The 12,698-nt window shown below is 51.3% G+C and overlaps 5 protein-coding genes across 5 annotated transcripts; 3 read left to right on the top strand and 2 right to left on the bottom strand.

The window, feature by feature from the left end:
* Positions 1 to 291: 291 nt before the first annotated feature.
* On the top strand, positions 292 to 1,185 carry QC762_601030 (uncharacterized protein; the record flags this gene model as incomplete). Its single annotated transcript, XM_062891799.1, has 1 exon — positions 292 to 1,185. The coding sequence occupies one exon, from the start codon at positions 292 to 294 to the stop codon at positions 1,183 to 1,185; it is 894 nt and encodes a 297-aa protein (XP_062740691.1).
* A 497-nt stretch (positions 1,186 to 1,682) lies between these two features.
* QC762_601035 (uncharacterized protein) lies at positions 1,683 to 2,974 on the top strand (the record flags this gene model as incomplete). Its single annotated transcript, XM_062891800.1, has 4 exons — positions 1,683 to 1,898; positions 1,955 to 2,101; positions 2,148 to 2,271; positions 2,487 to 2,974. The coding sequence occupies 4 exons, from the start codon at positions 1,683 to 1,685 to the stop codon at positions 2,972 to 2,974; spliced, it is 975 nt and encodes a 324-aa protein (XP_062740690.1).
* Positions 2,975 to 3,663: 689 nt separating this feature from the next.
* On the top strand, positions 3,664 to 5,271 carry QC762_601038 (uncharacterized protein; the record flags this gene model as incomplete). The annotated part of the gene is made up of 2 exons (XM_062891801.1): positions 3,664 to 4,146; positions 4,216 to 5,271. 2 exons carry the CDS (start codon positions 3,664 to 3,666, stop codon positions 5,269 to 5,271), a joined length of 1,539 nt encoding a protein of 512 aa, XP_062740689.1.
* Positions 5,272 to 7,290: 2,019 nt separating this feature from the next.
* On the bottom strand, positions 7,291 to 7,506 carry QC762_601045 (uncharacterized protein; the record flags this gene model as incomplete). Its single annotated transcript, XM_062891802.1, has 1 exon — positions 7,291 to 7,506. The coding sequence occupies one exon, from the start codon at positions 7,504 to 7,506 to the stop codon at positions 7,291 to 7,293; it is 216 nt and encodes a 71-aa protein (XP_062740688.1).
* A 2,193-nt stretch (positions 7,507 to 9,699) lies between these two features.
* QC762_601050 (uncharacterized protein) lies at positions 9,700 to 12,499 on the bottom strand. The gene is made up of 3 exons (XM_062891803.1): positions 11,688 to 12,499; positions 11,265 to 11,627; positions 9,700 to 11,206 (listed from the first exon to the last, which is right to left on the bottom strand). Exons 1-3 carry the CDS (start codon positions 11,764 to 11,766, stop codon positions 10,017 to 10,019), a joined length of 1,632 nt encoding a protein of 543 aa, XP_062740687.1. The 5' UTR covers positions 11,767 to 12,499; the 3' UTR covers positions 9,700 to 10,016.
* Between the last annotated feature and the right edge of the window lie 199 nt (positions 12,500 to 12,698).

Below are 12,698 nucleotides of genomic sequence, written 5' to 3'. Positions count from 1 at the left end.
ACAGTGGCACCAGGTGGATGGGACTAAGCTAAAAAGTTCCCGAGCCGCGGGGATCGACGGTGCTGCTTGCTTTGATGGGTGGGTGGGGGGGACCTTTCCCGTGTGTGAATGAATGAAATGGACTGCGTCACGACAGGGCGAATGATCAGGTTTGTTTGTGACGGTGAGGACTGACTAAAATGTAGTGTTATCTCCTCGGTAACCCAGACTTTGGTGTACACAGCATTCATCTTTTAGACTACCGAAATCGGACACCCCTTTTTTGTTCGGTCGTGTTTGTTGTCCTCAGTGATGTCCGGCAACCCCACCTCTCCCGGCCCCGAAGCAACGGCGGCGGCGGCGGCGTCGACGGCGCCGGATGATAACAGTAACAAGCGAGGAAGAAGGCGTCGTCTGATCGGGGTATCCACCAAAATGTATTTTTCCGCCTCCCGGACGGAAGCCTTCACCCGGTCCGTTGTCGAGCTTCTTTCCAGCCCTACGGATACCCTAACCCTGGGTGATGACGATGTCGACATCTTCATCATCCCCGACTTTGTCACCCTCACGTCTGTCATTAGTATCATAAGATCTGCTCCTGAGGGGTCGGTGGCGAGAAGGATAAAAGTAGGGGCGCAGGATTGTTACTCTGAGGACTTTGGAGCTTATACAGGGGAGGTTAGTCCTGCGGTTTTGGCTGAGGTTGGGGTGGAGTTTGTGGAATTGGGGCATGCGGAACGGAAGAGGTTGTTTGCGGAGACTGATGGGAGGGTTGGGGAGAAGGTTAGGGGGGTGGTGAGGAATGGGATGGTTCCGGTGATATGTGTTGGTGAGATGAGGAAAGATGGGGGGGTTGAAGGGGCGGTTGGGGAGGTGGTGAGGCAGGTTGAGGTTGTGCTAAAGGGGGTTGGGGAGGGGGAGGAGGTGGTGCTGGCTTATGAGCCAGTTTGGGCTATCGGGGGGAGGGAGCCAGCTGGGGAGGAGTATGTTGAGGGGGTTGTGAGAGGGTTGAGGGAGTGGGAGGGGGTGAAAGGAAGGGGGGGGAGGGTGAGGGTTATTTATGGGGGGGCGGCGGGACGGGGGTTGTGGGAGAGGTTGGGGGGGGAGGTTGATGGGTTGTTTTTGGGGAGGTTTGGGCATGATGCTGGGGAGTTTGTCAAGTTGATTGGGGAGGTTGCGGGGGGTGGTGGTGAGGGTGGTGAGTGATAGGTGAAGGTGAGAGGTGAAGGTGAAGGGTCAAGGTGAGGTGAGATGTGACGTGAGGGGTGAATGTGGACCAACCAAATGTGTAGCGAGCGGGCCTGCTATGGCAGCGTGAGCTTCGGGGCCATTCATGCACGATCTCTGTGATGGTGGGCTTGTGCCAATATGTGGCACAGCAACGCTGCCCAAGTCCCTTGTGCCTGCCGAACAACTAGTTTGCCTCAAACTTCCTGATTGCAAGATGTTCATAAAAGATTTCGTCGAATTGGGAACTGGTTTTGGACTGGCGAGTGTTTTGCAACAGGAGCTTAACCAGTTGAATGGAGCAGCCGCAAGCCCTTGTGTTTCCTCTCTCCCCGCATCCGAGCCTTTGCCATCTAGAGCTTCTCAAAGACCAGGGCCGCCAATGACAGCAACATCGCCTCAAAGAAAGTCGCATCCTAATATATTTTTTCACAGTTTCGGATCGAGGTTGGCAAGCATGGGTAGGTGTGTAGCCGATGCAGAATACGCCCTCTTTCAAAACTCTAAGGTCGTTGTGGGAAAGTACAGAGGCTCAGTTAACAAAGCAAGTAAGCTTCTTACTACCACAACTGGACTTATTATTTGCTTGTGTGGCTTTATGGTCAGCTATTGGTGCTATGATGGATGGTAGGAAGGCTGTGAGAATAGCTGAGTGGACGGCTAGGAAAGACTACTGGGAGTTCTGTGAAACAGTAGGTCGATTTCAAGGACACACTTGGTCGTTACCATAAGCTAATTTTTCAAACAGATTGAAGACCAGGAGGACGGGTATGACAGAGTAACAAAAGCACCCCTGGGTCCACCGCCACACACGTTCTCTGGAGACAATCAACAAAATGGACTACTGGCTGGAGAAGCCGGAGAGCTCCTGCCTGCCCAGTCACCTGGCACCGGAGTAGCAAACAGCTCGGGTGTTGACTTTCACCATTCTTCCATGACAGGCACTTCACGCCGAGCGATTTTTGGCAGTGGGTTGGAAACTAGTTTTGACTTCAAGCCCACTGCAACCACTCTCTTTTACTCCGAATGGACACCGGAATGACCTCGGCCCTCATAAACGCCGACGTATCTATACGAGAAGGGGGCCGGAAACGTCAACGGAACCATTTACATCTTTACGTCACTGACATACCAAAACTGTCTCTGGAGTCTGTGGAATCAGAAGGACATCCTACCCACAGGGTAGACCAGGGATATATCTACAGAGTCGGATGCTCAAATAAGTTTCCGCTCACTACCGGCTGGGTCGTCAATCTTATCTTCACAGAGTCCAACTTCAGTTCCGTCACCTGTTCAATCACGACTTCTGCCGTCAATCCCGGCGGCAATCTGGCCATTGGACCTGCCGTTAATCCAAGCATCAACTCCTATGCCGGGGTTCTCGTGTCGTATCTGCAAGGCCACACTGAAATTAGGTTTTGATGAGCCACCAGAACACCCCTGGGACCACAATAATTGTTACTTTGTTTCTTGGTGCTGGTCATGCATTGATGAAGCTCTTTATGGGCTTTATTACCAGCGCGTAGACAGTCCTCCTCGTGGTATGGTCCTACATATCAATGATATTCTCAGAATCAATGCGGAAACAACCGATGATGGTGGTGAAGTCGACAATGTCCTGACACAGATCTCATGGCAGAGGAACTTCAATCAAGTTGTCGAAGCTCTCCTCTATCGGGTGTACTTTGTCTACAATGGTGATGAAAAGCACGGGGGGGCGCCGTATCCTGATGATGGATCCAAAAGCGCATGGTTGAGCCTTGGATAGATGAGATTGGTGGGATTCTGTGTTACTGGAGGAGGGTGGAGAAAGAGGGAAGGGCTCACTAGGCCCAGCGGTTCAGAGTCAGGGACCATATGACGGATCAGCAGGAGGAATTCGGGTGGGTGTTGGATACTGCCTACAGCTCTATATTTAGCCACCATTCGGGTCTATTTACCAAGCCTAAAGCAGAGCTTGAAGAAGAGGTCAAGCAAAACCCGAAACAGCGGGAGCCAGAAGCAGAGCAGAAACAGAACAATGAACAGAGCAAGGAACAGAACAAGGAACAGAGCTAGAGGCCGGGACCGAAACAGAGCCAGAAACAGGCCGGGGGACAGAAGCAGACATCCAAGCCGAGCTCCAAGCCGAGCTCCAAGCCGAGCCAGAAGCAGAGCTTGAAACTGAGCCAGGCTTTCTCTTTGGCGGCCAGACTATAGGATAGAATGAGCTCGATAGCTTGTTTAATGCGGGAGGTTATATGTCCAAGCTTTTATCTTTATGATCTAAGCTTTAGACGTATCCTATCCGAGCTTTTGGCGTACAAAAGGATCAAGCCCCCACGCCACAAGGCACCTACCTAGGTAGGCGCACGTTATGCAGGTAAGCTATAAAAATGCACCGCCACCAGCAAGGCAACCGCATGTCACCCCGAGCCAGATGACTTCGTTAACGTGCTGAATAACTCGACTTTCTCTATGCCCAGCGCTCATTTTATATACTCCGCAACAATCGCATCAGGTTGCGAGGGAGTGAGGATGCCAGAAGTGGTCCAGCCGATGGTGGCTGGACTTCATCAGGCACACCCGCCATCTGCGTCCATTTCAACCCCAACTCAAACAACCCCAACCCAAACGGCTACAACCTCATTCGACAGAATATCAACCGTATCGGAACACAGTACTGCCTCATCCTGTCTATTACCCTCAGCACTCTTCCGTTATGTCAAACAGTCGAAATATGTCTGTAACGTGTTTCGCTATTTTCAATTTTCGACCTGTGTCCGACAGCGGGATAGAAGGCGCTGCGCTAAAAGTGGCAACATGGTCTTTGCACTTGGAGGATTCCTCATCGCTTGCATAGCGCTTTGGTCAACAATCCGCGCCATGGAAGATGGTAGAAAAGCTGTCAGCCTCGCGGAGTGGACGGCCAGGAAGGACTTTTTTGAGTATTGCCATTCTGCAAGTCACTTGGCAGATCCCCAAGGGATGAGGTGAAATAACCCATGCTAACACTCCTCTGTTTTGCAGACTGGATACAAGGAGGATAGTTGTGATAAGATTAAAACAACATCTTTAGGGCCACCACCGTTGAGCGGAATGAGATTGAAAGCACGAATGCTTCAACAGACCGTGACTAAGAGATTCGATACTTTTCCCGGCTCCTTGGTCATCCTTGCTGGATTTCCTCTCATGATGAGTGTCTGGGTTTCCTCTAGGAAAGCCCTGGGAAAGCCTTTCAGAAACCGACCGTGTTCGAATCCCGTTATCTTACAATATGAACTGGGTTTGCTCGCTACCACGGATCGGGCTCAGTTTATCCAAACAAATAGAAAGGTGTTAGTTCCCAGGAGCCGAAAGCCCCTTGCCCTTACGACTGGAAAACAAGTCACCCCCGCACTGACTGTCAGCCCTCTCGATGGGATAAGCGGCAGCTTCAACTTCAGCCTGCCTGCTGGAGTAGCAGTGGGTAAAAGCTTCGACTTTGAGCACCCTCCAGACCCGCTCCAGAATAATCTTGGAGCATCATCAGCACTCCAAAAAGGCATCCACAACCCAACGCATCGACGAAAAACCCGGAATCAGAGCAGTCTTGCTACTGTACCAGTGGCCTTGACTCCAAAGTCCCAACTTCTACTGTCACTTGCACCGTGCCAGATTTGCAGTTCGAAACTGGACCCAATTGTCAGCGATGAGCTTCTGACATATTATCCTGAACATAAGAAGTCACATTTTGCGGCTTGGTGCTGGCCTTGCAGTGCCAAAGTTGTGAGAAGTCAACTTGCCTTGGACTCCTATTTGACGTGCGGCCATATGACTTGCGGAAAGCCTCCGCCGAAGGGGCTGCATGAAGATATTGGAAGTTTTCTAATGGAAAGCGAGCAGGAGTCGGAGACTTTGGATCGTGGAGGCGGCAAGTGTGAATCAGCTGGCGCTTCCATTGTTAAACGCAACTGGAACTTGTACGGGCACACTTCATATGACGCACAGCTGATTCGCACGGGTACTTACATGGGGCGAAAGGGCAAGGGAGCGTCCTGGTTCAACGTGGGTGGTGGGGTTATTTGTCGGTGGGACTATTATTAGACCAAAGGCATACAGATATCACACGTGGCAACGCCCCTGGCGCTGTTCATGATGGGATTAAAGATAGGATGTCAAGCCATGTTGTTAATACTCTCTCGGTAACTACCTTATGAAAAGAAATTGTCAAGCCAAAAATACAGCGAGCTCTCAGATCTACAGATGCCAGCTACAGCACATCCAACATGGCTACCCCTCCTAGCTTCAAACCCCTGGGTGCTCTATGCCCCCATCCAACACTCCCCAAACACAGCTGTCCTATTGTCAAAATCACAAAAAGAAAGAAACCTCTCACCAAGATTGGGGCCATATACCCCACCCATCACAGGCCCCCTCAGTGGCTACCTAGCGACACCTCCTCCTCTTGCCCCCATCTCTCTTGACACCATCATCACCGCCGCCGCCATTGACCCGACTGGTGGTGCCCCCCCTGTGCTGCGTCATATTCGAGTTCCCCTAACTCCCGTACCTGTTCTAGGTACCACCAACGCTTGGTCCACCTCCATTCGAGTGGTCTGTTAGCGGATTACCCCTCGTCTCTTAGCCCTCCTTAAGAAGCTTCTCCAACTCCTTCTTAGCTCCCTTTAAATCCAACAATGCGTCCTGTAAATCGCCATCAGCGTTCTGTCTCCGAGCTTTGTCGGTCTGCCATGCTTGATCACATGGCAGGAGTTGGTGCTTGTACTCTGTATAAGTAGATGTCATGTTGGCTCGCAACGGGACTTGTTGAAGGTATTCCTTGCGTGGTGCTTCAACGGTCTGATCCTTTTCTATCACGGTTTTCTCGAGCCTGGGGATGGCTGCCATGGCTTCGGGGATTTGTTTGTTCGAGCTTTTACTTGGGGGGTGGTCATTCTTGAATGGGAGAGAGGGTGTAAGCATGGGCGGGTTTGATGGGGTACTGGGACAATCGTTTCTTGATCTGGGTGGGTACCTTAGGTATGACTGGTGAGGTGGTTGTTCATGCCAAAGTACAATCATTTGGTGCTTATCATTGTGTCGTGACACAAATATAGGGATATGTTGTCAGAAGAGTTTACTCATCAATGCAAACTGCAGGTTGGTGGTGACCGAGGTGGCAATCGCCAGTTCACCCCTAGTTTATGTAGTTCATGTAGAGGGCATGCATCTACCTGGCATCCCACTGGCTGGACTCTTTTTTCCCACACTCCGTGTCACCGATTTATGTGATGGGTGCTCAATGTTGATCATATTTTCTGCAGAGAATTAAAAAAGAAAAAAAAAAAAAAAAAAAGTAATGAGCCAAAAGCTAGGTTAAAGCCACCAAACCATCAAGGTATACCTATAGATTGGGTGTCCTACTGGTCATCATGAGAGGGTTCATGGCAGGAATTTTGGTTCGCTCCATCTTATATTGATGACCGCTCCCACCAACTCTCACTTCCTCCACAGTGAAGCGGGCAGTGAATTATGGAAAGCATATCTAAAACATTTCGTGAAATTCACTTGAGCCTCTGTCCGAGCTCTGTCTGGAGGAGCAACGTTTCTGGGCAGCTCCATCGCGATAATTCACCTCATCTTTGCACTTGACCCACCTCTGAAAGCAAGTGAAGCCGCTCTGTGGGTCGCACATCGGAAGAAGTGAATACAGGAGGGCGATGACAATAGCAGATGAGGTGAATCTGGCCATGTAAGTGGGCCTGGCAAGCCGACGGGGTGGGGGGAGAAGATATAAAGAGGGTGTCTGTGGCTTACTGAATTCCTCTTCTCCTTTCCACCAGACATCACGAAACAAGACGTGGGCTACTATCAGTCAGCTCACCCAGGCTTGCACAAAGCCACCAAGCTGTCCCTTAAGCATTTCCACCTACAGCTTCGTCCAAGGTTAGACCCTTTACTCACCTCATCTAACTTGGCACTCTACAGCTTCATTGACCAAGCCAGCTCGACCCTGAAGATTTTACTCATCACCAGTCTACTCCCGGCCAAGAAGCTCAATCAGCTCGTCACACCGAAGAATCTCCGTTTCAACTTTTCGGAATACGGCATCAGGGAGCAAGGCTACGACCCCGGAACATACGGCAAGCTGGTCGCTGCCTTTCTGCTCCGCGCTCTCGACCCAACCCACCCAACCCCTGGTACTCTTGACATGATCCGCGGTTCTCGCCCGTCCGAAGACGAGGCTCTTGTTTCCATCTTCCAAACCTTGGCCTCGCAGCGCGCTCTGAAGCGCTTGTTCATCTCTTCTGGCGCCTTCGCCATGGACGCGCCGGTCATTTCCACTGCCGACGTCCTTCATCACGTTGTCAAGGAGAACAAAGCTATCAGCGAGGTCATTGAGTGGCTCGCCATCTTTGACGACTCGGATTACAATTCCCCCCACCGGAGCCGACAGCTGGGAGAATGCGCAGGATGCCGTTGCTTATCTCGTTTCTCCGCCGTCGGATATTCCTAACTTGAAGAGAGTCGCTTTTCCCCTTATTGACTTCTTGGTTTTAGCTAGATCTGAAAATCGGGATCTGAAAAGGAACAGCAATGCTAATTTTTGAGGAGAAAGCGGTTAAAGAAGCGATGAGATTCACGAGCGAGGGCGTGATGAAGCAGCTGCCTGGGTTGGAGATGGTCGCCTTCTGGTCATTGTGGCAGCAGTGGGGGTTTGAGGCCTGGAGGGGACAGGATGGGCCCATGGGGGGGGAAGTACCATCAGGTGGGGGATAATTGGTCGCGGAGGGGGTACAGAGGCCAGGAATACTCGCCCATGGGGCTCTGGGGGCTTAGGTTCTGAGGCTTCGAGGTTTCTTTTCGCATACCGCTACTCACCTAAACATACCTAGCTACGTGAGGTTGGCGCGGACGTTGCCTTTTCTGTGGGATGCCTTTGGGATGGAGACAAGGGAGGACTTTGTGAAGGCTGGTGTTGGGAGAGTATCAATGGGGTGCTTAGTTCTATCTATGACTGCATCATGGATTGGTAACTACTCCTGCGGTTTACCCAGCTTGTGGCATTCCGAATTTGGGCTTTCGGAAAGGGAGACAGTGTTTTCTATGGGATTTGTGGTTTGGGACTTGAGGCTAGGGACCTAACTGGGGCCTGGGGGTTGGGATTTGAGCGCGAGTTTCCCTCGACACTTTGGGACTGGGGACATGGGAATTTTGGCACCCGGCAACTCCGTACCTTACTTGAGTTTGGGCATCTGCCTTATCTAGCGACACGAACATTTGAGAACACGGTGCGATCTGGTCGACTGGTTCTTTAGTAGCGCAATAATACCTAATAATTATACCCAGACCGTACCAAGATGATAAGTGCGCGGTTGCATACCTACCTGCCTACTTGAACTTTCAAGTGTGACAATGAATTCGCTGCCCGGGTCAAGTCACGCATTGCCGAGTTATGGTGGCACGGTACTAAACTGGATGGGATGGAGGGCGGTAGTTGATGTTAAACCTCTCGGAGAGTGGTTCATCATAAGCAAATCACCTCTTGGACTGCAAGTTCTGAAACAAGATTCCGTCGCAAGCGCGATAACCAAATAAACAACCCATCAATCGCCGAGACTCCATATCCGAACCTTCCAAACCCGGCGTGTTATCTTGTGACAAACATGAACCGTCATCTGATATCTGCCGTACAATTTCTAACAGCATATGCGCTGCTCCTGCCCCATGATGGTCATTGATATTACCCGGCTAGTTTCGACCTTCTAAATGCCCAGGTCCCACATACCGCCATCCCCCTACTGGATAGTAAAGAGAGAGGCCCCTTAAGCAAAAGCACATACACCTCTCACTTTACAGTGTCTAGTCATCCTTAGGATCCCCTTTTAAAACTCATCGTATAATCCAAGCTCCTGGTAGACTTAATCTGAGCTAAATCCGAGCTTTATATGTCGAATACCTAGACTTAATCCAACCTTTGTACATCTTTAGTCTAAGCCTTTTCCAAGATATAAATAATGCCTTAGATTTTCGGTACTTTTAAGCAGTACATAGATAATCTTATACTCCTACTAATCCTCTCACACTTCTTCACTCACCCTCAACCACACAGTCTCAAACACCCCAATTCCCAAATAACCTTTACGTAAACTCCATTTCCATCACCCATCAACCCATTCAATACACCAACACACACGCTTGCTTCCTGTTTCTGTGCACACAGCCCTGCCACACATGATTCATAATTCGCCAAGGCTCACCTTTTTTCAGCTCTCATGGAACAACCATGATACCTACTATATTCATCATGCAAGAACAGAAGAAGCTCTTACCTCGATGAAGGATTCTCAGCAACCACGATCATGAGTTGTACTATGACCTCCATGAGGAGGGTTTACAAGATGCCGTCAAAGGTATGTCTTGCTGTTCATTGGCCAGGGCCAGTAGATCTGGAAGAGAACTGGAGGTTGGGTATCATAGCACCGGACACAATATTAGTATGGCCCATCATTCACCACCCAGGAACCAAACATTTTCACAAAGTTTCATTACCCCCTGCCATGGAGGCCGATAGACGAAACTACCTAAAAAGAAAACAACGACCAACTCCAGACATAACCCCGAGTATTAACATTTGCTGCAAAAAACCCGCAGCCCCTGAATGATAACCACTCGTAACCCTCCAAGCCAGTTTTGTGCCGCGTCAATGCCATCATGTGTGGTGGTCAAAGAGTATCCACCCTAAGAAATGTTGTACAGAGATCAAACTCGGCGTCAATCCCGATCAGAATGCACGGCCTTGACAGAGTTCCTTGTCGTGATGTGATGTAGGTTTGAGGGAAGCCAGCTTAGAGCTCCTTATGCGCTTTGGCACGGCCCTCCTCAGCCTTCTTCTTGGCGGCATCAGAGCCAGCCATGACCTGACCGGTGACCCAGTCCCAGCCGCTCAAGACGTTTTCCTTGATCTTAGCGAAGATGGTCTCGGAGGGAGACGAGGTGCCGTACTTGTAGTAAGTCCACTGGCGACGAGCAAGAGCACGGATCTCATTGAGAGTTGAACCCTGAGGGACGGGAATGCCATAGCTGTCCAAGTAGGCCTTGAGATCACTCTCGCTCCAGGTATCAAAGGTAGCAGCCTTGGCATTGTCGGTGGCATGAGAAAGGTAGCTGGTAGCAGAGGCAAAGGAGTTACCACCGGCAGAAGAAGCAGAGGCGTAGGCAGCGTTGGCAGCCTGGACAAGCTCCTCGCGAGTAGCGCCAGCCTTCTCACCAGCCTTCTTCGCCGCAGCGTCTCCAGAGGAAGCGAGGTAGGCCTTGAGGTTGTCGAGGGTCAGATCGTCCCAGGTCCAGGCGCTCCAGCCGGTAGCAGCCTTGTGGGCATGCTTGCGTACGAGCGCACGGAGCTCATCAGTCTTGGATCCCTGAGGAACGGGGACTCCACGGGCGTCAAGGTAGCCCTTGAGACGGCTCTCAGACCAGGTGTTGACGGCAGCGTTGAAGGCATCCAGAGCGGCCTGGGAAGTGGCATCAGTAGCCTTGGCAACGTTCTCGCCAACGTTGGAAGTAGCAGCGCCATAGGCAGAGGCAGCGGTTGAGGCAACAGTGTCACCCATGATCTCAGCGCGGTGCTTGCGGACAAGAGAGCGGAGCTGGTTGAGCTTGGTACCTTGAGGAACGGGGATGCTATTCTTGTCGCAGAACTCCTTCAACTGAGACTCGCTCCAGGCGTCAATAACCTTGTCAGTAAGGGTGGCATAAGCTTCCTGAGCCTTCTTCTGAGCAGCAGCCTTCTGCTCCTGCATGCGAAGCGAGGCAAGTCGAGAGTTGCGGCGGACAGAGGCAATGAGCTTGTCGCGGGTGGTAGGTTGAGGAGCCGGGATGCCATGGGTATCAAGCCACTCCTTGAGATCAGACTCGGACCAGGTCTCGTACAACCAGTTGCCAGGGTAGGCAGCAGTCTCACCGGCCTTTTGAGCAGCGGTTTCGTAAGCGACCCTAGCCTTCTGAAGGAGAGTATCACGGGTGCGGGGTTGGGGAACTACGGCGGTGTTAGTCGACGCCTCAAACATTCAAGACATGACGTCATGTCAACTTACCAGGAATACCATGACGATCGCAGAAGGCCTTGAGCTGGCTGTCGGTCCAGCTGTCCAGAATCCAGTCCTTCACATTGGTCCAGGCGGTTTGAGCCTTGTCCTCCGTCTCGTACCAGTAGCCCTTCACCTGGCTGACGAGAGAATCGCGGCTGGCCTGGGCGGAATCCTTGGTCTCGACACCCTTCTGCTTGAGATAGCTATTAAGCTGAGCAGCGTCCCAGCTGTTGTATGGTGTTACGACATGCGACTCCCAGTTCTTCTGGACAAGCTTCTCGAGATCCTTGCGGTCGGCAGGAGTAGGATAGGGGACATCGTGATCGGAGAGCCAACGCTCAAGCTCAGTCTCGTGCCACTTGTTGTAGGCTGCAGATCTTGTTAATAATGAGCTGGAGAAGTCGAGAAAAACCACAACTCATGACTTACCAGCATTCGAAAACCAAGAGCTAGCGATAGCTGCGTCAGCCACGAGGGCCAACGACAGGAGCGCTTTGGCGATCCTCATGATGATGGTGTTATTTTTTCTTCAGCAAGATGTTGTAGTTGTAGGATGTGTAAAGGCGGGAAAGGAGATGCCTCTTTGCTGGCTGAGGAAAATATCGCGGTTGGTGATGGTGGTTGGGTATCAACTTGGTATGGAGAGGAAGAGGAGAGAAGGAGGAAGTTGAAGGTGCAAAGCGCAGTATATTGGCGGACGTTGGAGGGTCGGTTCCAGACGTTCACTGTTGGTTTGTTTGTGGGTCTGTGAAAGAAAGAGTCCAAGACGTCACTGCTACCTAATCTAGCTATAAGTGGGTTTTACCTTTGCTTGCTTTTTTTTGGCAGGGGATCAATGATCTGCCAGCTGGGGACACTGGGGGTTGCTGCTGGCTGCTCAAAGAATCAGCTGGAAGTAGCTGCTCACCTCGTACCGACATGAGTGGGAAAGGAATTCTCACATGCTAGCCGCCCAGTGCCGCCGTTGAAGGACATATTTCTCCGTTGTGACGTAATGAAGGCTACAAGGGGAGGGGCGAATGGCTGTCGTGGTTCACCGGCGTCGAGGTGGGGGGGCTGCCGTGGCTGCTCGCCAACAGAACGCGTGTGTTTGTGGGCAGTGGCTTCCTGTGATTGGCCCCGGTGACACAATATCAGAGGATTTACTTGACTCTCTTCCACGTTGGACCAAAGAGCTGCTATCAAATGAACCCGCGTCTCGCGAGATACCATCCTTTAGTTGGGTGATGGCATCATGAAAGACCCATGACGTCACTGTGCCAAGATCTCTCCCGAAGATCTGGAACGCCATGCCCCACCCTGTACTGTCTTATTGCTGCTGGGTTAGGGTTGATGAGACTTCATCTGTTCAATGCTCCATCAATATCGCAGTATCACCATCCGCAATATGTCTGCTTCAGTGTCAATGCAACCTGATCATAATGTATGTGGACGGGTCAT

This window comes from Podospora pseudocomata, chromosome 6 (assembly GCF_035222375.1).
Source record: "Podospora pseudocomata strain CBS 415.72m chromosome 6, whole genome shotgun sequence".
In the NCBI taxonomy this organism is placed as follows: domain Eukaryota; kingdom Fungi; phylum Ascomycota; class Sordariomycetes; order Sordariales; family Podosporaceae; genus Podospora; species Podospora pseudocomata.
Note: the sequence above shows the minus strand (reverse complement) of the source record. Positions and strands in the feature narration are given on the sequence as shown.

Coding starts and splice junctions, on each gene's coding strand:
- QC762_601050 (XM_062891803.1), bottom strand. CDS start 11,766: ATGAGGATCGCCAAAGCGCTCCTGTCGTTGGCCCTCGTGGCTGACGCA. Junction 11,628..11,687: donor CTCTTGGTTTTCGAATGCTG/GTAAGTCATGAG, acceptor CAAGATCTGCAG/CCTACAACAAGTGGCACGAG. Junction 11,207..11,264: donor CGATCGTCATGGTATTCCTG/GTAAGTTGACAT, acceptor ACACCGCCGTAG/TTCCCCAACCCCGCACCCGT.